This window comes from Artibeus jamaicensis, unplaced genomic scaffold, assembly GCF_021234435.1.
Source record: "Artibeus jamaicensis isolate MK-2021 breed Jamaican fruit bat unplaced genomic scaffold, CSHL_Jam_final scaffold_1964, whole genome shotgun sequence".
Lineage (NCBI taxonomy): Eukaryota > Metazoa > Chordata > Mammalia > Chiroptera > Phyllostomidae > Artibeus > Artibeus jamaicensis.
In genome coordinates, this window is record NW_026522030.1 from 1524078 (window position 1) to 1551351 (window position 27274).

A 27274-nucleotide genomic window follows, 5' to 3' on the forward strand; every position below is an offset into this window, starting at 1 on the left:
GTTTGCAGTCACAGCCAGAACTCCGCTACGTGTGGCTGCGTGCGTCAGATCTCGCGAGACCTAGAGAGGCACGCCGGGAGCCGGGCGGGCTGCGGGCCAGCCCCTTCTCCTGGGGCGGATGATGGCGGCCCAGGTGCTGGCACTGCTAAGGGAGGTGTCGCGGCTGGAAGCGCCGTTGGAGGAGTTGCGCGCGCTCCAGTCGGTGCTGCAGGCGGTGCCGCTCAGCGAGCTCCGCGAGCACGCGGTGGAACTGCAGCTTGGCCCGCTTTTCTCTCTGCTCAATGAGAACCAGCGGTGAGAGGAGCCCAGAGCTTGAGCGGGGTGGCAGGGGCGGGAAGAGACCCCCGAGTAAAGATGGGGGCGGAAGGGTGAAGGGAGGGCTTTTCCAGTCTCAAAAGAAGGTTAAAAAAAAAAAAAAAAAGCTTATGTTTCTGAGGGAAGGACCCTAGGATGAGAGGCAAAATAAAGGGTTCCAGTGCAGCCCCTGAGCTGTGCCCCTGACCGTCTCTTGGCCTCGCTGCCTTCATTTTGAAATAGAGATTGAGCGGAGAAAGCAACATTGCGCACCTACAGGGAGGACGCCACAATCGTGTGTACAAGTGCTTGACTTTTTTCTTCTCTGAAGAAGGGGTTCTGTCGTAGCATTTAGGCAAGATCCACTATTTTAGGTTCGATGTTTGAGCTCCAGTATTTTAGATTCACGTACCATTTGGCCTAGTAATTCTTTTTATGGGAATTTAACATGCAGGAATACTCGCTCACAAAATAAATATACAGGAATATTCTAACAGAAGGTGACATAAGAAAACTAAAAACAACCTAAATATCTATTAAAAAGGGATTCTAGCCCTGGCTGGTGTGGCTCAGTGAATTGAGCACGCGCCAGCTAATCAAAGGGTTGCTGCTTCGATTCCCAGTGGAGGCGCATGGTGGGTTGCAGTCCAGATCCCCAGTAGGGGGCGCAGGAGAGGCAACTACACATTGATGTTTCTCCCTATACCTCCTTCCCTTCCCCCCTCTCTAAAAACATCTTAAAAAAGGGGGGATTCTAAATAAGTTTTGAAACATTACCATGTAATACTATACTGCTATTAGAAAAGTTGAGGTAGCTCTCCATATGTGTCTATCGAGCTCTGTGTTGAATGAAAGAATTATAGGAATTTATGATTGCGTTATGAATAATTTTGGGAAAAAAGGGTTACAATCCCTCCACCCAGGCTATTGTAAATTGGGAATATATGAAAGGTAGAGCAGAAACTATTAATATTGAAATGGAACTTAGAATGATAGGACGGCAACTTTTACTTTTCATTTCACGTACATTTGTGGTGTTTGACTAAAAACAATTTTGTATTTCATAATTTAGAAGTTAAAAAATATTTGTGATCCAGGAATTTTGTACTTGAAAAGAGAATGACTTACTGGAGCCACGGTGCATCATTTAGGAGGGTTTCTTGGCTCTGACCAAAGATTCCTCCCTTTTTCATAGGTTTTCCTTTCACTAAATCCATTAGTTAACATTATTCAGGTCAGCTTGTAAAATATCTCTTATTTGTCCTCTTTCGTTCAGGCTTGTATTTTCTTCTTGTTACATATGCTGCATCCATCTGACCTGTTACCTCATGGCTTCCTTTTCTAAGTGTGTCCTTCCCATGCTGCAACCACAGTGAACTTCTGGGTTCGGCTGGCTCACATCTTCCCTGCGGTTTCCTTCCCCTGAGCATGACTTGGCACTTTCCTAGCTTTGTTCCTGCCAATTCTCCTACCTGACGTGCCCTCTCCATATCTAAATTCTGTCCATCCTTGACAGCCCAGGTGACGCCACAAAGTCCTTCTTGGTCACTCCTGTTGCCTGTGACTGGTCCTCAGATCTCCTAAAGGACATCATTGTTATTTCTGTTAATGATACTTGCCACCATTGCCTTACTTTACAGTTCTGTATGTGTTTATTTCTAGTTTGTAAATTCTTCGAAGGTGGGGGCCATATTTTGTCCATGTCTGTATCCCTTCTAGGGCTTAGCAGACAATACGATATGTGCCCAATAAAAGACTGGACTCAGTAATTTTAGAGAGGCCACCTCTTCCAGCCTCTTTGTAATATAGATGAAGAAACTTTCAAAGGTCACACCATAAGTTAACGCCAGAGATGCAGTAGGATCTGAAATGAAGGGCAGTCTGGAGGATAAGGTCCATGGGGGAGTTGGTTTGCTGAATGAACAAGCAGTGCTCTAGGAAACAATTTTAATGGAAATTTAAAGACAGGGTAATTCAAAACTGGGTACATACATAGTGCATGTGCATACCAACTGCACATGTAGAAGTAATTCTCTGCATAGATTGACAATCTACAGGGATATTGCTCTTATTCTAACACACACAGATCACTATATACTGGTCAGTATCTGATCAAATAAATGTAAATCTAGAATTGACAGGAGTTTTTGTGAAAGAAATGAATTCCTCAGATTACTGCTTTACCACATGGAAGTCAAACAAAACTGATTATAAGTTATTAACTCTTTGGCTTCTTGGTACCAAAGGGCCACATGTGACCTGAAATTTGTGCACTATACATTTTAATGTACTGTTGGGAGCTGTTCTTCTTGGTTTCAGGGACTGTAGCCTCCCACTGCTAGAGCTGAGTGAAAAGGCCTTGGGGACATGAGCCACTAAGGAGACAGAACATTACCTCCTGGCAGGAGTGCAGCCCCTGCCTCCCTCACTTCCCCCTGCTTGGCCCTGGCGGATGATGGATTAGCCAGTGATGGGTAAGATTCCTCAAAGGAGGAGGGACAACTTAAGACAGGCACTGTTGCAAAGGGCTATCAAGGAAGGACTTAGGGGTCTTCAGAGAAGGGGCAGAAAGACCCTCACCCTTTGCTTTGTCATAGCCTGAATTTTAAGTCTTTCTGCTAAAGTCTCTTAGTCTCTTGGCTGCTTTGCTATCCCAGCCTGACTCAGCCTGGGAACTATGCCAAGAGGCAGCTGGGACCTTGTACTGGAACAGTTGGCTCCAGGGTTATGAATCTGGTCAGAAAAAGGATATACCTTGTTTCCTTTGAGGCTTGCTCTGCCCTGTTGCGATGAAACTGACACCCAAGCTAAAGCCAACCCTCACCAGAGACAATCCCTTTGTTTCTTCAACTATTATCTATAAATGAAGTCAGTTTTTCATGACTGCAGCTTTTTAGACACTGGTCGATGAGCTTTATATGCATACTATGTATCTGTGAGCTGAACCCAGTAAAAATGCAGGGAAGAAGGTGTTCAGGACCTTACTCCTTTGGGGGACTGGTCACCTTTCCTCCCCAAGCAGATCACGCGCTGGACATTTTTATTCTCATTCATGATGACCTGGGGGAGTTCTGCAGGCAGAGCTCCCCCATCAAGCTACCGTTGCTTTTTTTAAAAACAGATTTATTGAGCTATAATTTATATAAACTACACATAATAAAATGTACAGTTTGACAAGTTTTGACATGTATATATCCATAAAATTGTCACCATAACACCATAATCAAGATAGTGAAGGTTCCTCTCACCCCCACATTTCCTTGTGCCCCTTAGAAGTCCCTTTCTACTTCAGCCAGGCAACCACTTATCTGCTTTCTATCACTATAGATGAGTTTGCCCTTGGTGTTTTTTTTTAGTGTTTTATATAAATGGAGTCATATAGTATACACTATTTAGTTTCTTTGACTCAGCATAATTATTCTAAGATGTATCAATGTAGTATGAAGGAATACTTCATTCCTTTTATTGCTAAGCAGTGGTCCATAGTACAGATCTAGTACAATTTGTTTATCAGTTTCTCTGTTAATGAACATTTGAGTTGTCTCCAGCTTGGGTATATCACAAATAACACTGCTATGAACATTTGTGTACAAGTCTTTAGATAGGCATATTCTTTCTTTTCTCTTTGAGTGAATACCTAGGAATGGAGTGACTGGATCATATGGTCGGTGTATATTTAAGTTTTTAAGAAACTGCCTAACTGTTTTTCTAAGTGATTGTACCATTTGACATTGCCTCATAGGGGTATGAGAGTAGATTAGAGGACTCAGTATAAAACCTAACACTATAAAACTTCTAAAAGAAATAATAGGAAAAAATTTTTGTGACCTTAGGGTAAACAAAGATTTCTTAAATGTGACACCGAAAGCATGATCCACAGAAAAACAAATTGATAAATTGGACTTTATCAAAATTAAACATTCTACTCTTCAAAGGTCACCATTAAGAGAGTGAAAAGGCAAGTCACAAATGGAGAAAAATCTTTGCAAAGAATATACATGATTAAGGAGTTGTATTCAGAATATATAAAAGCTCACAAAACTCAATAAAAAGAACCCACTTTAGAGTGTCTAGAATATTTGCATAAGATATATGGATGGGAAATAAGCACGTGAAAAGATACTGAACATCATTAATCATTAGAAAAATGCAAATTAAAATCACATTGAAATTCTACTGTACACTTATTAGATTAGCTAGAATCAAAAAGACACCAGAACAATCCAAGTGTTCCATCAGCGGATAAATGGATAAACAAAACGTGGTCTATACATACAGTGGAATATTAACGGCCTTAAAAAGGAGGGAAATTCTAACACATGCTGCAATGTGGGTGAACTTTGAAAAGATTATACCAAGCGAAATAACTATCCCGCTTACGTGAGGTACGTGGGGTGGTCAAATTCACAGAGAGAAAGTAGAATGGTGTTTGCCAGGGGCTGAGGAAAGGGAAAATAGGAAGTTTGTGTTTAATGACTAGAATTTGTTTTAATGAAAGATGAGAAAATTCTGGAGCTGGATACTGGTGATGATTGCACAACATCATGAATGTACTTAATGCCACAGAATTGTGCATTTAAAAATGGTTAAAATGGTAAATATTGTGGTATATACAATTGCAATTTTTTTTAAAGGAAAAGAAACCCATTAGCATTCTCTCCCCATTTCTTCTCTTATTCCCTCCCCCAGCTCCTAGCAGCCAGTGATCTGCTTTCTGTCTCCGGATTTATCTCTTCTGGGCATTTATGAAAATAAAATCATCATCAAAAGAAATCTTCCCTCTTCTGTTATACAGTGATATTTCTTTCCCTCTCTCCTTCCCTTCCCTTTATAATCTTAAATAAATAAAAAAAGAAAAAAAAATCTTTGTGTCTTCTTTCACTTTGCACAATATCTTCAAGGTTCATGTTGTAACATGCATCAGTATTTATTCCTTTTTACGGCTGAATAATATTCCATTGTGCGCCTATACCACATTTATGTATTTAATTGATGGGCATTGGGGTTGTTTCCACTGGTATGAACATTCGTGTACAAATTTTTGTGTGAATATATGTTTTCAATGATCTTGGGGATATGTTCATTTTAAGGCTTTTGCTATTTATTGCTTAATCACCTTTTAGCAAGACCATATTGATTTAATAGTGTGTTCCCTATTAGCAGTGTATGAGTGCTCATCTGCTTTCACTGCCTATTAAGAAAAAAGGAAGTTATTCTAGAAACACCTTCCGCTTTCCTATCTGGTAGTCATCAAGTTCTGATTAACTTACCTCTGTTATAGCTCTTGAATCTTTTCCCTCTTCTCCATCACTACTCACCTTTCACTCTTTTGTCACCTCATCATAAACTGCCTTCTAACTGAAAATCCTTTCTCTAACACTGACACAGAGTGATTTCTATAAGTCAGATCTCATCATGTTACTTCTGCTGTAAAATCACTTCTTGAGCTCTGGCTGGTGTAACTCAGTGGATTGAGTGCGGGCTGCAAACCAAAGGGTCACCAGTTCGATTCCCAGTCAGGGCACATACCTGGGTTGTGGGCCAGGTCCCCAGTGGGGCCATGTGAGAGGCAACCACATGTTTCTCTCCCTCTTTTTCTCCCTCCCTCCCTCTCTCTCTCTGAAAAAATTAATAAAATCTTTTAAAAAATCACTTCTTGACTTGCCATTGCCTTCTGGAAAAAGGTGAAATTCCATAGCAGGACATAAAAGACCTATCAAAATCTGACTGCTGTGCATTTTTTCTATTTAATTTTTTGCCACTCATCTCTCTCCTTTTACCTTCTTCCCCCTCCTCTCCCATTCTGACCCCAGTCGTTCAAAGCTACTTGTGCTTCCTTGAACATACAATACTGTCTCAGTCTTCTGTGCCTTTTCATGTTCTATGCCCTTTACCTGGAACACCCTTCTTCTCTTAGTAGCTCCCACTTTTTCCTAAAATTTTGCTCAGGTGCACCCTGTACCCTGTGTTCTATACTGAGCTCCCACGGCTTCCAGCTCTAGCCTAGCATTTATCTAACTGGACTGTGGTTGCCTGTTTTCCTGCAGCTTCCATTAGGCTGAGTTCCTTGGGGTTGTGGAATACAGCATACCCTTCTTTGTGGCCCCAACACATAGGTACGGAATAAATGTTTAATAAATATTTAATGTTAAACTAGAGGATGGTGGGTTTTTTGATATTTCCAAGTTGAATTTTGGTTTATTTACTTATTTATTCATGTATTTTTAATGTAAGCTTTATTGTATTTTTTTTTCATTACCCTTCAGTCTCCTTAGAAGCTGGTGTTTTGAGCGGTCCATGTGGAGATCATTGAGCGAGGTGTCAGATTATTACCAGGTTCCTTTCTACCTGGCAGGACATGAACTAATGTGGTCTTTCATGTCTCTTTTAGGGAACAGACTATTTTGTGTGTATCCATTCTGGAGAGGTTGCTCCAAGCTATAGAGCCAGTTCACTTGGCCCGGAACCTCAGGGTTGACCTGCAGAAGGGACTGACACACCCCGATGATTCTGTAAAAATACTCACTCTATCCCAGGTATGATATTTTTCTAGCACATTGGCTCTGGGCTAGGCTCTGTACAGAGAGATGAAGAAATCATGATCTCTCCATCCCTAGGGAGTTGCAATCTATTCTAGTGTATGTAGCTATGACAGAGGGGATACAAGCCAAAGAAAGAATTTCTAAGTACGATTGGCATCATTCATTCATCAAATACTAAGTTACTTTTACATGCCAGACAGTGTACCATATGCTGTTAGAGCTACCAAGATAGATAAAGCCTATTTCTTTCCTTAAAGGAGTCCCTAGTCTAGAGAAAAAGATTGCCATATTAAGTCTTATTGTAGTGGCATGAAAAAAGCTCTGTTGAAAGGTCACTTAACCAACAAACCAAGAGAGTAACTCTTACCACCCTGGTAATCAAAACGTGTTACTATTTGAAGAACTGCTGCTGAGAATGTTAGGAGTGAAGTAGCTAGTTTATCCAGTTGGTATTCAACTACTTTTTTTCCTTTTCTCCTCTAAAGTCTTCTTTCAACAAATTAGGGAAAGTATTTATCATTTATGTGCTAGACATTGTAGTATGTGCGTTACCTATTTAGTCTCATTTAATCTTCATTACTGTCCTGCATTTAAGTATGGAATTCCCATTTTACAGACAATAAATTAGGCTCAGAGAAGCTATTTAATTTGCCCAGGGTTTCAGTGTAGCTAAAAATGAATAGAACTAGGATTTTCATTGTTTTTACTCACTGAGGTTCTGAAGTCTTTACCCAGCTTTTTTTTTTCCATTTTCTTTCAAAGATGTCACTATGCAAAATGTGTATTTTGCTTTAGTGAATCGGGGTCAATTGGAATTTTTAATGACTTGTCTTATAGTTGTAGTCAGTAACTCTTAAAATGACTGCACACCAAGGCAATTTGAGTATCATGTGTTCACCTGTTGCCCTACCCTGGAAGAGTATTTCTAATTGCTTTTTTTCTTTCAGGTCGGAAGAATTGTTGAAAATTCTGATGCTGTTACTGAGATTCTAAGTAATCCTGAATTACTAAAACAAATTGTTTATTGTATTGGGGGAGAGAATCTATCTGTAGCTAAAGCGGTGAGTCAGCTAGAACCATCAGCTTAAACATGCAGCAGTATTGGTGCCCTGAAAGACAAAGGAGGCGCTCTGCATTGAGAGGCTAAGGTTTAGAAGGGATGATTTGTATAATTGAACTTGCAGCTTAAGTAAATGGTGTCAAATAAGTACTAGTAAACCACTTCTATTTTCTAGAATACACGTATCTGAATTATCCATCATAGGGTGTACATTGGGTACTTCCTAAGAAGCAAAACTTACGTAATTATTTTCTATTAAGAATACTGTGTATCTTCTCCAATTATAAATAATAATAGCTAAAACATAGGGAATGTTCATTGTATAAGGTGCATTCCATACATTAATTTTCACATCAATCTTAGAAGTATATTAATATTTTGTATTTTTATGACTTAACAGAGATTTTCTTTCTTTATAAGGCCATTAAATCCCTGTCAAGAATATCACTGACCCAGGCTGGACTGGAGGCTTTATTCGAAAGCAATCTCCTGGATGATTTGAAAACTGTGATGAAAACAAATGACATTGTTCGATACAGGGTCTATGAGGTAAGACAGAAAACATACTTCCTGATGCCTATAATTCAAATGCAGTAAGAATTACTGTGGGAGGCAATGTGGCTCATTTAACATGTATTTATTGAGTATATAGTCTGTGTTAGGCTCTATACTGAGTACTGGGGATACAGGGATGAACTCCTCACCGAGCGTGTGAGACAGTCGTATAATAATGTGTATACTGCAGCCCTCACTGGGCGGTTCAGTTGGTTGGACCATCATCCTGTACTCTGAAAGGCTGCAGGTTCTATTCCTGGTTAGGGCACATATATAGGCTGTGGGTTCGATCCCTGGTCACGGATGCATATGGGAGGCAACTAGCAATGTTTCTCTCTCTCTCTGTCTCCCCACACCCCCCATTTCTCTCTCTTTTAAAAAAAAAATCAGTCCTGACTGGTGTAGCTCAGTGGATTGAGCACGGGCCTGCGAACCAGAGAATCATGGTTCGATTCCCAATCAGGGCACATTCCTGGGTTGCAGGCCAGTTCCCAGCAGGGGACCTACGAGAGGCAACCATACATTGATATTTCTCTCCCTCTCTCCTTCCCTTCCCCTCTAAAGATAAATAAACTCTTTAAAAAATACAATCAAATCAATAAGCAAATCCTCAGGTAAGGACTAAAAAATGTATATATGTGTACTGCTTTATTAAGTACTATAATAGAGGAGAAACCATTGAAACTAGACTTTGAAAAGCTTAGTTGTAGCAGTAGTAAGAAGAAATGGTTTCATTTGCACTAGCTTTGTACTGAGCACTGTGCTAAATCCTTACATGTAGTCTTTAATTCTCACAGTAAACCCTATACGTCATCATCATTAACCTCACTATCGAGGGAGTAATTGACCCAAGGCCACACAGTTAGTAGGCTGTATATTTAAAACTAATCTTGTACAGTCTTTAATGTCTCCCTCAAAACACTTCATAACTTTGCATGCCTTGATATCAAGCTATCCCAATTTTTCCTCTGCCTCTCACACTGTTTCTTCTCAGCCTCCCAGCTAGTTGTCCTCTGTGAACTATTAATTGTGGGGTTTGTGAAGGCAAAGTTCCAAGCCCTCTTCCCCCTGTAATCTGAATTCTTTCCTAGGCAGTGTTATTCATCCTGGGATTTCAGATCTCACTGCAGTGGTGATGACTCTCAAATGTTAACCTCTAACCCAGACGTCTCTTCTGAGTTCACGTCCAACTGCTTACTCTCTCTCCCCCCCTTGGACATATTCTGGGCCCCCACATCATGTTGAAACTAAACTCCTGGTCTTTTCCACCTACCTCATGCCCCTGATAAAAAAACAGCAACAACAAACTGGCTGCCTCATAGTCTGTCTGGTCTAGTATTAGACCTCGAGCTCATCTCTCTGAGGCCTTGTGCTCCTGGCCACACACCCTTTCAGTCATTATATTATGTCAGTTTTTCTTAAATGCACACACTTCTCTTCCTTGGCATAGTCACCAGCACCCTAGTCCAAGCTGCCAGTATCTCTCACCGGGACTACAGTATTTGCATCCAAACTGGTCTCACTCATTTTTTGTCACCACTAGTCTGTCTCCACATGCAGTCAGAAAGATCTTTAAAAACCCAGATCTAGTTCTGCCATTTCTCTGCTTGAAATCCTTCAGTGTCCTGTCTCCACTAAGCCCTCAGGGCATACTTGGTGGATGAACGAGTGGATGACTGACAGTGTGTGAATGCGTGAATGATTTTTATAATCTTTGTTGTTTCTGATTCAGGCTTTCGTACCTTGATTGATTATTTCTTTTGTAAAAAGTGCAGATATAATGGAGTGTTTCTGTGACAAAGTAATTTCTTACATGTTCAGTGAAATTTTCCTACCTGTGGAGACAAATAATAGATTTTTAAAATTTTATTTATATTAAGTGCCTAATTCTGCATTTAACTTAAAATGAGATTTGACTCCTATGGCGCACTTTTATCCTTTCTGCTATTTCTGTTCTTTTCTTTCAGCTAATCGTGGAGATTTCTTCTGTGTCACCAGAATCTCTACACTACTGTGCCGCCAGTGGATTGGTAACCCAGCTTCTCAGGGAGCTGACTGGTGAGGATGTGCTGGTCAGGTAGGTTGGCTGGGAGAGTTCTTAGAGTGAAATACCCTCCTTCGGGGCCAGGAAACAATCTGGGACTCGTCTTCCCTAGTGCAGCTTGTGCTCCGCCTGCTGTCTCGTAGCAGATGTATGTCCTGAGGGAGGGGCCTTTGGAAACTTGCTCAGGTGGTATTGTGACAGCATACTGGAACTTAGCAAAGCCTGGTATGATGGTACAGCTGCCTTTGGATGACTGTGTTCCCTGCCCTTAGGGATACATGCTTGCTCTTAAAAAGTTGTAATCACATGATAACTGCCATTCTGCATTACTTTATGTACTGTGGTCCACACTTTTTGGCATTGTTAAATAATAGCACTATAGCATGATGGAAAAACATGGACTTCTGAAAATGAGTATGATTTGGGCTCACATGCATCTCTACTTATTAGCTGTTTGATCCTGGACAAAGTATTATAACCATTTTGCACCTCAACTAAATAGAACGATGATGAGTTTATAAAGATAATATGAGGATTAAGTGCATTTACCATAGAGACCAATACAGTAGCTGACATAGGTCCTGAAAGAAATGCTAATTTTAGTCTCTTCACTCACAGCCCTCTGTCCCCTCAATATTTGTCAAATGTTTCCTCATTGATATTACTGATACACCCTCGCTGTTGAATACTTAGTGTGCTTCCAAGTATTTTGCTGTTCTGATAGCACTTGTAGTTATCTTTGTGTGCACAGGATTTTGTTTTCCTTATATTAAATGATTTTATGCTTGTCCCATGTTCTTTAAAAGTGACTGAAATTGTTGAACTCCTCCTATGCATGAGTCAGTCACCAGTTACACTAATTCATAGTATTCCTAATAAGGAAATTATTTTGTTAGCTTTTTCAGCTACATATCAGATTTTGTGGCATAAGGGGGAAACCCTGCAAATAGTCACTCACTTAAAACACCTTGGGAAAATTTGATCGTGCTTGTATATTATGTGATACCAAGGAATTATTGTTAATTTTGTAATATGTGGTAAAGACATTATAATTATATTAGAAAATATTCATGATATTTAGAGATGTATATTAAAGTGTGCAGGGGTAAATGCCAAGAGGACTACAATTTAATATAATTCAGCAAAAAAATAGAAAAGAAATGAAATAAGTAAAGCAAAATCTAGATCACTGTACAGTCAGGATTATGGGTACCTAGAGGCTTACCATTCTGTTCTCTTTACTTTAGTACGTGTTTGACATTTCACGATAAAATACAAGTTTAAAAAATAAAATCTCTTAGGAAGTAGCTATGTTAATAGTAGAAACAATAAGTGGGGCTTAAGTCAGAAAGTCAAGATTTTAGTCTAAACTCTACCTTTTAATAAAAATGTGATTCTAGATAAGTTGCTACAATTTTCTCATCCTGATCTCTCATCTGAAAAGTAGAGCCAGGATTATTGGCCTTTCTGATTTGGTGGGATAGTTAAATAAGAACTTACATGAAAACAATGGATAAACCATGCCACTCATATGCCAAATCTTGGCATTTCAGAGCCACCTGTGTAGAAATGGTGACATCACTGGCACACACTCATCATGGACGGCAGTACCTCGCTCAAGAAGGAGTAATTGATCAGATTTCTAACATAATTGTTGGGGCAGATTCAGACCCTTTCTCTAGCTTCTACTTGCCAGGTAAGAAATGTTGATGCCTGTGGAAATGATCGTTCGTGTTTCGTTTCGGAGTTGCCTCTGTCAGGGGAGGCCAGGGATTGTCTTCTTTGGAGCTTATTCCCCTGAGATGACACCCAACCCACAGACCCTTAATGATGTGGAACTTGTTGCTCCGAGAGCCATGCGCTGGTGTCGATTCTGATTTTCTGAAAGTGTTGCTGTATACAACATCAGAATGGTTTCCTTTGCACCTCATCCAAAAGAAGCATAAATAAAGATATGAGTAATGATATTTACAGTATATTCACAGATTCATCAAATCTCTGAGTTGTGATTTTAGCTACTATAAGAGCCACTGCAGCCATTCTGTTCACAGATGTGGTTGATTAGTTTCCTTGAGCACTTCCAGAAATTGGGGATCATCTTTTATGAGGGAGCCTAGATTACTCCATTGTTGAAAATCTGTTTTAAAATTTCTTCCTGATAATGACTCTAAACTTACCTTCCCGTGGTACAGATCCACTGGTCCTCCTTCTTTTGTTCTCCCTCTTGCGTGTGACGATGCTTCGTGTTTGGACCCAGCTCCATTGACACCCTGGGGTTCCCGTCCCCCCGGCACCACACACATCAGGTCCTTTAGTATTTCCGTGTGGTCTGTCTGATTTCCAGGCAGTACAGTACCACAGCCTTTCTTCTCTTTCTGGCCTGTAGTTTCTTACTGTCCCTATGAAAACATAGGACCCAAGATTTATGCTGTCTTCTTCCCCTATTAAAATATAATTTCGTACATATCTCTAGGATTTGTGAAGTTTTTTGGAAACCTGGCGATCATGGATAGTCCTCAACAGATCTGTGAGCGTTATCCTGTTTTTGTGGAAAAAGTCTTTGAAATGACAGAAAGTCAGGACCCCACCATGATTGGCGTAGCCGTGGACACGATTGGAATCCTGGGGTCCAACGTTGAAGGAAAACAGGTTTTACAGAAGACAGGTCAGTACAACTTGTTATAAGTTCATTGGCTGGTACATTAATTACATTATAGGAACTACTTTTACTGCATGTGCAGTCTTTTTACCATGACCTTAGACTCATCTCTAAAAAGTCGTAATTATCAGTGAATTTATTTATTTATTAAAGATTTTATTTATTTATCTTTAGAGGAAAAGGGAAGGAGAGAGGGAGAGAAATATCAATGTGTGGTTGCCTCCCGTGCGTCCCCTACTGGGAACTGGCCTGCAACCCAGGCATGTGCCCTGACAGGGAATCGAACCGCAGTCTTTTGGTTCACAAGCCCACGCTCAATCCACTGAGTTACACCAGCCAGGGCTCAGTGAATTTTTTTAAACTGGCTGGGCCAAACACCCTTTTCCCTTCGCATCTTCCTTGAACAGTATTTCTGGTACAAAGATGATGGGCTGGAGTCGGAAAGACCTCGGTTCATGTCCCAGTTCTAACACTGACTTAGCTTTTGCGTTTTATTTACTCCAGTAGCCTAGGCCTTATTTTCCTCTTTTTAAAAATGGGTGTAATAATTACTTCTCAAGGTTGTTGTGAATATTTAATGAAAAGACAAATTTTTATATTTGTAATATCAAGGAAGAAAAAAATTGTTGCAAGATAGTATGTTACAAATGATACTTTTATAGAACAACCATGAGTATCTTGCAAGCACTATGAATTCCACACAAACAAATAATATGTAGCACTGTTAAAACTTGTGCACTCTAGGTTCAAAATTAGTATGCTGTTGTGTAACACAACTAGTATCCTTGTTATATGTATTTTCCTAATGACAGAATCCTGAAATCCTTCCAAGAACATACATTGTCATTCTCATTTTACAGATAAGGTAGCTGAAACTCAGAAGTTAAGAAAACTTTCTAAGATCATACAGACTGTGGGGCAGCTGCTACTCAAATCCAGGTCCTTTGATCCCAAGTCCTCTACACTTTGACTTGTATATGCTGTGTTGCATATAAACGTGTCTTGTGGGCTTCTCTCTTGGTCGGTGACTACGTGTTTATTTTTATGTTGGTTTAGGTTGGTAGGGGTCATAGTGTATGAAAGCAAAGCATACTTTAAACATCTCATTGTTCACTTAGCACCCATTAAGCTGGCTATTATTAAAAAATGACAAGTGTTCCCCTGGCTGGTGTAGCTCAGCGGATTGAGCGCGGGCCTGCAAACCAAACAACCGCAATTCAATTCCCAGTCGGGGCACATGCCTGGGTTGCAGGCCAGTTCCCAGCAGGGGATGCATGAGAGGCAACCATACATTAATGTTTCTCTCCCTCTCTCCTTCCCTTCCCCTTCTAAAGATAAATAAATTAAAATATTTTAAAAAATAAAACATGGTATATACATAGAATGGAATGTTATTCAGCCTTAAAAGTGAATGAAATTCTCGTACATGCCGTAACATGGAGAAACCTCAAAGACACGCTCAGTGAACTAAGCAGACACAAAAGATCACGCTGCAGGATCCCACTGACGTGGGCACCAAAAACAGTCAGCTGGAGACAGAAGGCACGAGGGAGAGAGAGGAGCGGGGAGTTGCTGTGTAACGAGTGTGACTTACGGTTCGCAGTGATGAACAAGTCCTGGAGACGGATGGTGGATGGGGGTGATGGTTACACAGCGATGTGAATGTGCTTAATGCCACTGAACTGTGTGCTTAAAAATGGTTAAAATGGTAAATTTTATGTTACTTGTATTTTACAACAATGAAAGCGATCTCATTGTCCTTCCTAGGAACTCGATTTGAACGCTTACTCACGAGAATAGGATATCAAGCAAAGAATGCCTCAACAGAGCTCAAAATTAGGTGTTTGGATGCAATTTCATCTCTTCTTTATTTACCAGTAAGTAGACTAGGAAATTAAGGAATGATAATGGGATATGTTTGGGACAGTAAATCTGTATGAGTTAACATAATACTGGTTAACTTAAAATACTGACCAAATAAATGTCGTCTTTCTTACCCTTAGTAAAAGAGGGTAACCCTCTTTATATGGCTGGTTACATTTTTAAAGTTAGAGTGGAATCATAGAGTATTGGAACTGGGGCAGAGCCTAGAGATCCCTTAATCAGCCAGATCTAAAAAAAACTGGGGAAATCTGGGCTGGGTTTGGGGAAAATGCTCCGGACCTGACAGAGCTCTCACGGCCAGTTAATGACAGGGTGCCGTCAGCACCCAGGTTCGCTGACTTCCACACGTCTTGAGATTTCTCTTTTCTGTCCGATAGCCTGAGCAGCAGACCGATGACCTCCTGAGGATGACAGAATCCTGGTTTTCTTCTTTAGCCCGGGACCCGTTGGAGCTCTTTCGTGGCATGAGTAATCAACCCTTTCCCGAACTACACTGTGCCGCCTTAAAAGTGCTCACGGTAGGTCTCTTCTTCTCCACAGGTCCTTCTGGGGCTCCGCCGTTCGACGCCTGAGCACTTGCAGTGAGCCAGGCCCTCTGCTCTGTCCCAGGAATACACTAGTGCATAGTGTTTCTGGCCCCTGCTATTCCTGTAGACTAATGAGGGAGACGGACGTGTCTGTAGATTGTTTAAGCGGTATTAGATGCTGTGGCAGAGCACAGGGTGCTGTGGGATCACAGTTAATTCTAGATTCCTCACCTGCCATCAAGCAAGCCCTTACTGACCTAGGCTGGTCTTCCTGAGCCTTATTTGGAGCCATTCCCCTCTGGCACTTAATGCTGTAGTAATTCCAGACTGTTTGCTTCCCATCTCTGGACCTTCGTGTGCTGTCTGCTTTCAACACTATTCCCTGACTTTGCTTGTTAACATCTTATTTATTTTCAAGGACTAGCTCAGGTATCTTCAGTAAGCTTCGCCCAAAACCACAAAGCTGACTTAAAAAATGTTGGTTCTCATACTGTTTTTTCTTTTTTTAGGGTTTCATTTATTGTCCTGGCTGATGTGGTTTAGTGGATTGAGTGTGGCCTGTGAACTGAAGGGTCACCAATTCGATTCCCGGTCTAGGGCACGTGCATGGGTTGCAGGCCAGGTCCCTGGTGGGGGGTGCGCAAGAGGCAACCACACCTTGTTGTTCCTCTCCCTCTTTTTCTCTCTCCCTTCCCCTCTCTAAAAAAATTTTACTTATTTATTTATTTTTAGAGAGAGGGGAAAGGAGGTAGAAAGAGAGAGAAACATCAAAGTGTGAGAGATAGAAATACATTGATCAGTTGCTTCTCTCACATCCACAACTGGGGACCCGGCCTGCAATCCAGGCACATGACCAGGAATTGAACCAGCAGCCTTTAGATTTGAAGGCTAGCACTCAATCCACTGAGTCATAGCAGCCAAGGCTTATACTTTGCATTTACTCATTCATTCAGGAAATATTGGTTGGGTTTCTTTGTTTTGTCTTGTTTTGTTATTGCTAGGTGCTAGGGATACAAGAGTAAACAAAACATACAAAAATCTTCCTTTCATGTAACTCACTGTCTGTTGAGGGACCCAGACAGTAACTGTAATTGTACAGTTAATTATATAATTACAGTTGTGGTAAGGATTATACCTCTGTGTTCTGTCTATTACATTATGTTGACAATGTTCATTTACCGACTGCCAAACAGAGTTTGTTGAGAATTGGAATACAGACGATGCCTGGAACGTGCACCTGTCGGGGAAGCCTGTGCTGCAGGGGCCCCTGTCTGATTTTATCTGATTTAACTTTGTAGCCCCAGCACTTCCCATGGGACCTGGGCTCCTGGAAGTATAGTCACCACTGTAGTAATCTTAAGAATGGGACCTCAAGCAGCATGTTTTTTGACAGAGGCAGGGAATAAGAAGGGTGGCAGTGACAAGGAAGGGAAGACTTCCTGCAGGATGTGATATGAGGGGGGACCCAAAAAATACTGGAATTATCTCTAGAGGGTGGGCCCTTGTAGCACAGGCTCCCCACGCTGGGTGCACAGTCTAGGCACCTGTCTGTGTCAGTGCACCATTTGGCATTGAAGGTTCGGCCCCAGTGAGTTTTTTTTGAGGACTCTTTCAGCGCATTTGCCCATTTCATGATGGGTGATTTACAAGTGCACCTGCTCACACAGCACTCAGTGTTCAGCAGTTTTTAACCAAAAATGGCGTGACCCCTGGCCCCACCCGCCCTATTCACCCCATCTTACCAGAGCAACTTTTTTTTGGTTTGTTTCCTGGATGAAAATAGTCCTCAAAGAGAGACATTTTGCCGATGTGAATGAGGTGAAACAAACGGCAGAAGCCCTAAAAAATGTCAAAATTGACAAGCTCAAAACTGTTTTGAGCAGTGGGGAAAAATGTCTCGATAGGTGTATTGCATCAAATGGAGAGGACTTTGAAGGAGACTGAAAGTTAAACATGTAAGAGTAAATACACAATTTTTAATAAATAAGTTCGGGGGGGTTGGGTTCCCCCCCTTTACATGATCTGGGTCTTGAAAGCTATAAGATCCCTGTCAATTTCAAGAACACTGTCTTTAGACTATTTCACACTTGCCAAAAGTCTCTGCGGAGGTCATTTTGGCTTCTGTCATGGTTATTTTCATTATTACATTATTGTCCCTCTCACTTTTCTACCTTATGCTCTATTTTTTGATTTAGTCATTGTGTCAGCTGTTTTTATTTCAGCCCACCCTTCCTCCTCCACTATTGTTAACTAGCCTGATGTTTCTCAAACTTTAAGATCTTGTTAAAATGTAGATTCTGATTCAGTAGTTCTGGGATGGAGCCTGAGATCTTGAACTTCAGACAAGCTCCCAGGTGGTACTTCTGCTGCTGGTCTGCAGAACACATTTAGAGAGGAAGGAACTAAGCTATAAACTTGATTATTTCTTGTTCTTCATTAAAATGTAGTAGTGAGATTTTTAAAAAAACATTCTAAAAGTTGCTTTTTCATGATTTTAAAAATTGGAAAAGATTGAGAAGTAGATATTTTTGAGCTCACATAAAATCATACCTGTTTGGTATATTTCCTATTAGTAATAGTGTTAATGTTGATGGGTTGATGGATGGATGGATGAAATATATCAAACATAGAGTCATACTTTGCTACCTCTGCCTAATCCCGTTCCCTTTCCTACTTCCTTAATGTAATCACTGTCATGAATTCAGCATTTACAAACCCACAAATCATTTTGTACTTTTACTATGTACATATATATCTTTAAACAAATTACAGTATTTTACATATTCTTAAGGTTTATAAATGGTATCATGTTTCTATCATTCTGCAATTTGCGTTTTCTCTTCGATGTTATGTTTTTAGGATTTATCTGTACCAAAGAGGCAATTAGGGAGTCATTAGTATTTCACTGTAAAGCTACAATATATCAGTCTCCTATAAATGAAGGTTTAGGTAGTATCTATTACAAACGATGCTATACAGTGAACATTCTCGAACATTCTCTTACCATCTTATGCACATGTGTAAGTTTCTTTAGGATAGTCTTTTCTGCTCTAGTTTTTCTGCTTTTATAATTATGCCCTGTATATAATTTGAATCTATTTTTTCATATAACAGACTTACCTTTTAAAATAAATATTCTTAATGTTTATTTAATTTTTTATTGCTTTATACTGTAATTTACCCACGCCCCACTATTAGACATTTATGTTGTAACTGTCACACTGTTATGAACATCTTTGTATACAAAGGGTTTTTTCTAACATTTAGATTATTTTCTTAAATTAGATCCCCAGGAGGGAATTTACTTAGGCATAAAGCTAACATTTTTAAGGTTCATGTTGCTAGATTTCTTTCTAAGGATTGAGCCATCCCACTAACAGAGTTAACTTCTTAAATCTCAGAGGAATTGTGTTCTTTCTGACTTCCATTTCAGGCCATTGCAAACCAACCCTGGGCTCAGAAACTTATGTTTAACAGTCCAGGTTTTGTAGAGTACGTGATGGACCGGTCTGTGGAGCATGACAAAGCTTCAAAGGATGCCAAATACGAACTGGTGAAAGCACTAGCCAACTCTAAGACAGTTGCAGAAATCTTTGGGAACCCAAATTATTTGAGGCTCAGAACTTACCTGAGTGAAGGTCCATACTACGTGAAACCTGTTTCCACAACAGCAGTGGAAGGAGCTGAATGATTTCTTCGAGAGTCCAGACCATTTTCGGACCAAAACTTTTCCTAAAGCACTTGAGTTCCTCTGTATTTTTTAAAACAAAGACTTCTCTTCCCCTCAATTATCATGGACGTTTGCTGTGTTCCTGCACTGAAGTACAGTGTGAAACCAGGAGAGCAGGCAGACTTGGTCGTAATTGGAAGAGATGTTTTTTTGCTTTAGTTTTTGCAAGAAGATGGAAGTTTTGATCTCCCATAAAATTTTCATGGACTTACTATCTTGTTTTTAAATTTGCTTCATCTAAAATGGAACTCAATTATTTCTCTTCACGATCCTTTTTTTTTTGTCCTTTCCCCCCTTCTGATTCCATTTATAGAGTCTTGGATATAAGTATTCTTTGAAAAACAAGTAATATGGGATCTTAATATTATGTTCTCTAAGAATAAATACTTTTGATAAGGTCTCTTGATTTTTTTTGTTAGTACCTTTGAAAAATAGACAGTAAACCTTTTAAAAATGTTTCTAGTATTCTTTGATGCTTTTTTGCTATTGATCAATGAATTTTACTCTGTTGTGGTTTTGGGGGAGAAGGGGCTAACCCAGAAAGGGCCCCAAACTGTCTTTATTGGTTGGTGGGTCATCATTGTTGAGGGTTTTGCTTTTAATTTTTCAAATCCATCAAGTCAGTATGGGGTTGATCAGAGAGAGGGAAACGGACTCCTAATAATCAAACAGAGGGGATGCTGTGTATAAACCAGGATGCCATCTCATCCATTAGCAAAGGACGCATGCACTTTCTTTTCATTATCAAAAAGTGCTCTGGCCTGTTTTCCAGTGCCCTGCTCTCTAAAGACACCAACCACCAATCCAGAGGTTCTGCGTGAGCGTGCTGTCAGAGTATGCCAGTTAAGAATCTAGGGCTAGGTTTCTTTGAGGCCGTGGTGACATTGATAAGCCATCCCTACTTTGTAACAAAATGGCTCTCAGTTGCCTGGAATTCTCTTGTCCCCAGATCGAGCATCTCCTTTCTGCTGTCTCTGGCAGCTGTGAGTCTCTTTTTTCCTTGTTTCCATAACTAGGCTACAGCCAGCTCTTCCTGGCCTGGAAGAAACATTCTGTCTTTAAGGTGACTTTTGTTTAGCTCAATTCATGATGTTGATTTTATTTATTTAATGTCAGAGCTCAGAGGATTGTCTGTCCTATGTATGGCCTACATACTCCCTTGAGTTTGTGCCTGTAATTTTTTTAAAGATCAAATGAAATTTGCAAAGTATTATTTTATTTTGCATTTAATAAATACTGCAAACAGAGGTACAGATATGAAAACAAGAGAACACATTTGGGTAACTACAAGTAATTCACTATGACCAAAGCCTAGGGGAAAACGGCAAATTCCTTTATAATTACTACAAAGAGTAGTTACCATTTCTTAGCATTTACTTTATGTTAGGCACTTGGTGTGCATTTTCTCATTTTATCAGCCTTATAAGTTAAGTAGCATTTTGCAGACAGACACACTAAGCCTTGTACAAGTTGCATAGCCCAGAGTCAGAATATTAACCTGGCTTTCTGAGGATTAGTCAAATGATTCCCCTTTGGTTACTTGGTTATATTTTGAAGATACTGTGTGTCAGGTGTTATTCTAAAAGCTTTTCATGTATTAACTCATCCGCCCACTCCTGGGAGTTAGGTACTGTTATTACCCTGTTCACAACTGAGACACAACAGAGTTAGACTTGCACAAGGTCACAGAGCAAGTAAGTGGAGTTGTGATTTGAGCCTAAGCTGTTTAACTCAGAAGGTACTGTAAGTTCTTAAATGCTGCCTCTTATTGAATACTACAGGCCAGATCCACTGCTAACCACATCCCATACCTCACTTTGACCATAACCCCTACGAAGCTGCTTTTGTACATAAACTGAGGTCCAGTACAGTCTAGTAATATATCCAAAAAGAGATTAATAAGTTGTCATGGCAGGGCTTTTCAAAATACATTCCTTTGGGGATACCCAAAATCCCAAAAACCCCAGGATGGAAACTTGATTTAGTGCCTAAGAGAAATCAGGAAGTGTGTATTGTGAGTCAAATTGCATCCCCCCAAAAGATATATTGAAATCCTAATCCCTGGCACCTGTGAATGAGACCTTATTTCAAGATAAGTCACTGATTTGCTTGATTGTCGATGTAATTGAGTTAAGATGAGGTCATTAGGGTGGGGCCTGGTGACCAGTGGTGTCCTTAGAAGGGAAATATGGACACACAGACACAGCACAGTGGAAAGACTGTGAAATCACAGATACACAGGAGAAGACCACGTGAGGATGGGGGCAGAAATTAAAGTCGTGCATCTGTAAGCCAAGGACTGCTAGCAACCACCACAAGCTAGACAAGACAAGGAAGGCTTCTCTAGGCTTCAGAGAGACCGTGTCCCTGCGGACACCTTGATTTCTGACTTCTAGTCTCTAGAACTTCAAGCAAAAAAGGTTTTGTTGTTTCATGTCACCCTCTGTAGCACTTTATGACATCCCTAGGAAACTAATACAGAGTGTATATATGACATGAAATATAAATGCAGACTGCCTAATTAGTACATAAAAATCATTTCACAAAAAGCTCTTGTGAGGTTTAATTTAATTCATACTAGGTAGCTGAAACTTTTAAATTGAAGGTAATCAATCTACCACCCAGAGTACTGTCTGCAGACAAGATGAACATTTTGTAAACTTCCTTATTTAGTATATTCTTTCATTCTGAGCATTCTCAAAAATTAGTCACCACTGAGTCATGACAGTTCCATAGAATGTGATTTTTTTAAAAAAATAATTCACTAGTTGTAAAGAGAAACAAGACTTTGGGTTGTAATTAAGTGTAATGTTGTAACTTCTCTGGACAACAGGTTTTATTTTGAAAAGAATCATGCTATGCGAACTTTATTTAAGATTTCAGTATGCTGGAGTATATTAGGGCACTAAAAACACTTCGCAACTTTCTGAGTACAATTAAAACTACATTAACCACAAAGGAGAAATACTTTTTTATAACAAGGTAGGAGGTCATTTAAAAAGAACACACCTATAAGAAAAACATCCTAATCACCATAATACACAGCATTGTTTTTTAGGGTGTCAATATGAAAACGTTTAAAGCTGTCAAGGTATGTCAGAAGTTTGCAGGAAATGAGTCCAGAATAAGTCTCAAACAGTGTACATTCTTTCCCATCATTAATTTCCTTCCACGCCAAGAGCATTTCAGCATCTGTAGTTTCTGAAGATGTGAAGATGAACTTGTAGCAACATCTGTTGTATCTGATGTGTCTTTTCCCAGAAAACCTTGAACTGTGGATGGGTATAAGGCCAATAGACTTGGCACAAATTCCTACAAACACATCGGCAGGCACCATAACGGGTACCTCTTTGAAAACCACATACATCATCCGTGCCACATCTTGGGACATGACGAAAGCCTCACTACTGCAGTAATCTGGGTAGTACTTTTCTGGGTACTTGCTAAGAGGGACAAATTCCTGGCTGTTAGGGTCTCTGTTAGGCGTATCCTGATGGATAACTCTTCCTACATAGATATCTTCAAGGTGTTCTTTCAGGTTGAGAAGATAATCTACCAAACTTGGTAGATTGACAAACATCTCGTCATCAACCTTGAGAATGAACAGGGCATTAGGGCAGAAAGTCACGGCCCACTGTGTCATTGTGATAGTCTTCAGGGTTTGGTTCTCAGCACTGTCCAAAAAGATTCCCTCAATTATATCATTATTCTTATGAGACTCTTTGTCTATCTCTTGCTGGATAGTTACCAAATTAGGCATTCCCAAAGCAAACAGTGTAAGAATGGGGTGCCCTTGGACACTGGTCACATTACCCCAGGTCTTCCTGATGACGTCTCGTCTTGTTCGATTTCCTGGGCTACTGAAGATAAGAGAGAGCAAAAATACGTTCTTCCCTTTACACACATCTGGTTGGCTCAAGATGTAATATTTGGAAAGATTACTTTTTAGGGGCTCCATGTTCAATTTTCTTGCCTTGTCCTTAATTTCCAGAACTTTCATGTCTACATAAGGCAAAGCATGCAGAAAGTATTCTTCCACAAAATCAGCCCCAAAAAGCAAGGCATGAAATAGGATAACGTTAAACAGAATGAAACACCACTGGTGAGTCCGAAGACTGCAGAATGTCACCTAAAAAAGAAACAAACACACGTTCGTTCAACCTTCATCTCCACTTCTGTTTTTGCCCCCACTGAACACTTTTTAGTGCTTAGTGGGTGGCACATTATTTTAGGAGTTTATTATTTCTTTTTGTTAATCTCTCTCCAACTAGATTGTGGCCTTCTGGAGAGCAGACATCACGCCCCTGTCTTCTCCAGTGCTGCTGAGTTCAGTGTCTGGCACAAAGTGGAAACTGAATAAAAGGTTGGTTGGCTGTTTTCTTGCCTGTTTGGATGAAGACCTGGTTACTATATACAAGGCTCTATGTTAAACACTGGGGAAGCAAAGAGGAATCCGACATAGATACATGCATATAAAGTAACAAGTGGCATCATTGTGCTAAAAGCCTATAGGAAAATACATGATATTCTTCCTGGAATTGAAGCACTTGGATCAGTTTCTTCTCTAATTACAAAGGTCAAGAGCTATTTTTCAATGATGTGGTTACTTTTGTTGGCCACTGTACAATGGCTACTATCAAACATTTACATTCTTCCAGTATGACTTTTCAATTTAATCTAATACTGAATTCCGACCATCTATTTTAACGATGTCCTTTAATCCATCTGACATGTTTGTCAATGTGGGCAGATCCGTGCCTGCTATCTGCTTAGCACCGCTTCAGAGATCTGGGACGCGCGTGTGCCAGAGTTCCACCACTTCATCCAAGGAGATGGAAACTTTCCGTCTAAAAGAGCATATGCAGTCTTGTAATATAATAACTATGGGACATTAAAGGAATTGAGTCTTTGTTAATTGAAGCTTTGATCAACAAAGCCTCCCATAATAATAGTTACCTTTTTTTTCTGAACACTTGTGGGCCAGGCACTGTGCAAAGCACTTTATATGCAGTGGTAATATCCCTCTCAGATTTTCTTCAAAATTAGATTGAGTGTCCAAGCTGTTTAATAATTTTCCCAGTGTCATTCAGTGCATAAGAGGGTGGGGTATGGCCATGATTTGTGCTCAAGTATGTCAAATTCCAAAGCTCACTCTTAACCACTAGAGAATCCTGACTGCCATCTTTTACTTTTCTATGTCTGTCAAATAGGAAAAAAAGAAACAAACCGAATTCCTGAAATTATAATCTGAACTCCTTTCCATTTTCTCAGTGCTGGTTATTTGTACACAGAAGAAGCTCCAGCCTTGTCAAAAGTTTATTATAATAGATAGCAAATGCTTCAAAGATTATAAGAAACTTACCTGCATGTTGTCTGTGAGCAATTTTCAAGGCCTTTGAAATTACTGAGTCCAGATGGCAAATTATGCCCAAATGTATCTCAGGATCATGCCAGTCTTAACAGCAATGGAAGCAAAGTACGTTGTGCCTCAGACTTTAAGGATAAGGTTTCTGGCCAATCCTCCTGAGCTTTTGTCCCAGAATATCTGATGGGTGTATAGGAAAGCAAGTGCTGGTCATGTTACAGCTAGAATGAATCCAGAACAAAGAGAGAGAGAAAAAAAAGCAAACCTCTTCAAATGCTTCCAGACTTCTGTACCTCTTGAAACCGAGCCCTTGCCTTTATGCCAGTTCCTGGTAAGGGACACATGGGAGCTGAGTTGAAAGAACAGTTCACCCACATGACCTCTCCGGAGCATCATCACACAAGGAGAAATGTCCTAGAGTATGTTTGGAGTGCATCTCAAGAAACTAAACAGTTGAAGAAGTTCCTGCCCCTCATAGATGCACATGCAAGAAATGTACTAAACATCAAGGAATATGTGTCATACAAGAGGGTGCAATTTTTCTCCCCAAAGAAACAAATGGTGAGGTTTGGTGCATGTGTCATGGGGCAGGAGTTTGAATTCCCAGTGTAGGCTTATGGAAGAACTTTACTAAACCAATTATATGTCATTCAACTCCCTCTCCCAGGGAACTATCTCAAAATTGAAAACAGCATGTAGTCTCTTTTAGCTTGAATTTAAGAGACTGAGCATTTGATGTTTTAGCATTAGCTATTCTTCTAGAGCATATATAGGTAGGATTTTAGCCCAAACATCATTTCTATCAGCAAGTTTATTTTCAGGAAAGAACAAGATCCAGCATATTTTCATGTTTGCTATTTACATAAGCTGTTGTAATGAGCATTCTGGTCTCAGACCAGGCTATATTTCCTCTCTTTTCTTTTCACATATTGATCTTCCTACTTGCTATTTAAAGCAGCTTTTGTAATTATTTGACTAGGAATAACTCATTACATTTAAAGTTGTCTATGTTTTTCTCAACAGTCATTGCTCAATCTTGGAAATTTTTTACAAAGTGAGAAAACCTAACTTCAAATACCATTCAAATGAAAGGGATTTTTAAAAACATATACTAAATCTAATAATTAAATAGGTCTTATAGGTATTTAATTAAAGACATCCTATTTTGCAATTTTCATTTTTATTAGAGCCATAAATTTTGCTCTTGGGTCTTCTCTGGTCTTAAACTTACAGGATTTGATTTCTTTGTCCATAAGAGGTTCAAACAATATATTGTCTCTGGTGCAGCTCCATCTGGAATTTCCAGTTTCATTCATCAAACTCCTACCATATTTACTGCAAATATATAGAGGTGCTTGGTTTTCTTGATTACCTTAGAACTGCCTTCTCTTTGATAGATGTTATCTGATCTGTGTACCCACATCTTCCTAAATGCTGTTACAATGTTGTCAACAGTGACTGTGTCTTAGAAGCCTGCAGAGGCTTCCTGTTGCCTACTAAATCAAATTTGCCCTCCTGAGACCCGACTTTGAGGGCATCATACTTGGCTCCACCCAACATGGTCAATTTTTTAAATTTGTTCCAGTACCCTAGATGGCCTCAGGCTATTTGGACTCAGCCACATGTGGCTATTTAAATTTTGATTAATTAACTTTTTATTTCCTCTATCACAATAGGTAATTTTCAAGTGTTGATAGGGACAAGAAGCTACTGGCTGCCCTATTGAAAAGCACAGATAGAGAACAACATTGCTTAAAGTCCTTTTGAGCGGTGTTAGTATAAAATGCATGCAAATGTATGTGTCTGTGTGTGTGCACGTGTATGAAGTGTCGGAGCTCTTATAGAGACACAGGTACCTTATGCTCTGAAGGGCGCCTGTGTTGAAGTCTTTTGACCTGGATTTTTCCATCTCTAAAAATGGAGCTGATAACAGTAACCACCAGCATGTAGGGTTGTGGTGGGAATTGAGTGCTATAACATAAACATGGGCTAAAAGAGTACTTGGCACATAGAAAACACATGGTTTTGATTCTTGACACTTAACAGTTTGTTTCATCTCCTTAGTCCTCAGAACAATCACATGAGGAGGGTACTCTAACTGCTATGCAGATGAGGGAAATAAAGCCAGAGAGCTTAAGAAACCAGGTCATGGGCACGGCCAGAGTGTATGAGTTGGGATTCAAATGCAATCATCTATTCTACTGCTCTTCTTCCTCTCACCAACCCCCTTACCTTCCTTAATTCTTCTCCTTAGCACGTCTTGAAGTTTGCATCCTGTCTTACTTAGTTTGCCTGTCTCTTCCATTGGAGATAAGCCCCAGAAGGTCAGGGATTTGGGTGCTTTTTATTTACTAACCCTTGAACAGTGTTTGGGACATAATTGCTGCGCAATACGTTGTTTGACTTTGGACACGTCTCTTAACATCTCCTACCTCTCTTCCATAAAATGAGGATAAGAGAAAAAGTGCCCCAGAGTCGAAGCAAGAGCAGATTGGATGAGGGACCTGGACGTAACCTTTGGACCAGGCTCCACAACAGTCGCGAGGGCCGTACTGCGCATGCCCCGCCTCGCACACGTACTCCTCTGCCCTCCCACTTCCCCCTTGAGGCGGGG

The 27274-nt window shown here is 40.1% G+C and overlaps 2 protein-coding genes across 4 annotated transcripts; one reads left to right on the forward strand and one right to left on the reverse strand.

Annotated features, from left to right (window-relative positions):
* Positions 1-62: 62 nt before the first annotated feature.
* PSMD5 (proteasome 26S subunit, non-ATPase 5) lies at positions 63-19704 on the forward strand. Its single transcript, XM_037127447.2, has 10 exons — positions 63-294; positions 6686-6830; positions 7784-7897; positions 8317-8445; positions 10419-10528; positions 12049-12191; positions 12969-13160; positions 14922-15031; positions 15416-15556; positions 18999-19704. Exons 1-10 carry the CDS (start codon positions 119-121, stop codon positions 19254-19256), a joined length of 1518 nt encoding a protein of 505 aa, XP_036983342.1. The 5' UTR covers positions 63-118; the 3' UTR covers positions 19257-19704.
* A 2453-nt stretch (positions 19705-22157) lies between these two features.
* Positions 22158-27175, reverse strand: B3GALT9 (beta-1,3-galactosyltransferase 9). Of its 3 annotated transcripts, XM_053656452.1 has the most exons (4): positions 26893-27151; positions 24926-24988; positions 24658-24840; positions 22158-23424 (listed from the first exon to the last, which is right to left on the reverse strand). In XM_053656452.1, exons 3-4 carry the CDS (start codon positions 24661-24663, stop codon positions 22321-22323), a joined length of 1110 nt encoding a protein of 369 aa, XP_053512427.1. In that variant the 5' UTR covers positions 24664-24840; positions 24926-24988; positions 26893-27151; the 3' UTR covers positions 22158-22320. The 3 variants fall into 3 exon arrangements, with proteins under 3 accessions (XP_053512427.1, XP_036983345.2, XP_036983344.2); XM_037127450.2 differs by lacking the exon at positions 24926-24988 and having other exon boundaries at positions 24658-24881; positions 27093-27175; XM_037127449.2 differs by lacking the exon at positions 24926-24988.
* Between the last annotated feature and the right edge of the window lie 99 nt (positions 27176-27274).

Coding starts and splice junctions, on each gene's coding strand:
- PSMD5 (XM_037127447.2), top strand. CDS start 119: ATGATGGCGGCCCAGGTGCTGGCACTGCTAAGGGAGGTGTCGCGGCTG. Junction 7,898..8,316: donor ATCTATCTGTAGCTAAAGCG/GTGAGTCAGCTA, acceptor TTTCTTTATAAG/GCCATTAAATCCCTGTCAAG. Junction 12,192..12,968: donor CTCTAGCTTCTACTTGCCAG/GTAAGAAATGTT, acceptor ACATATCTCTAG/GATTTGTGAAGTTTTTTGGA.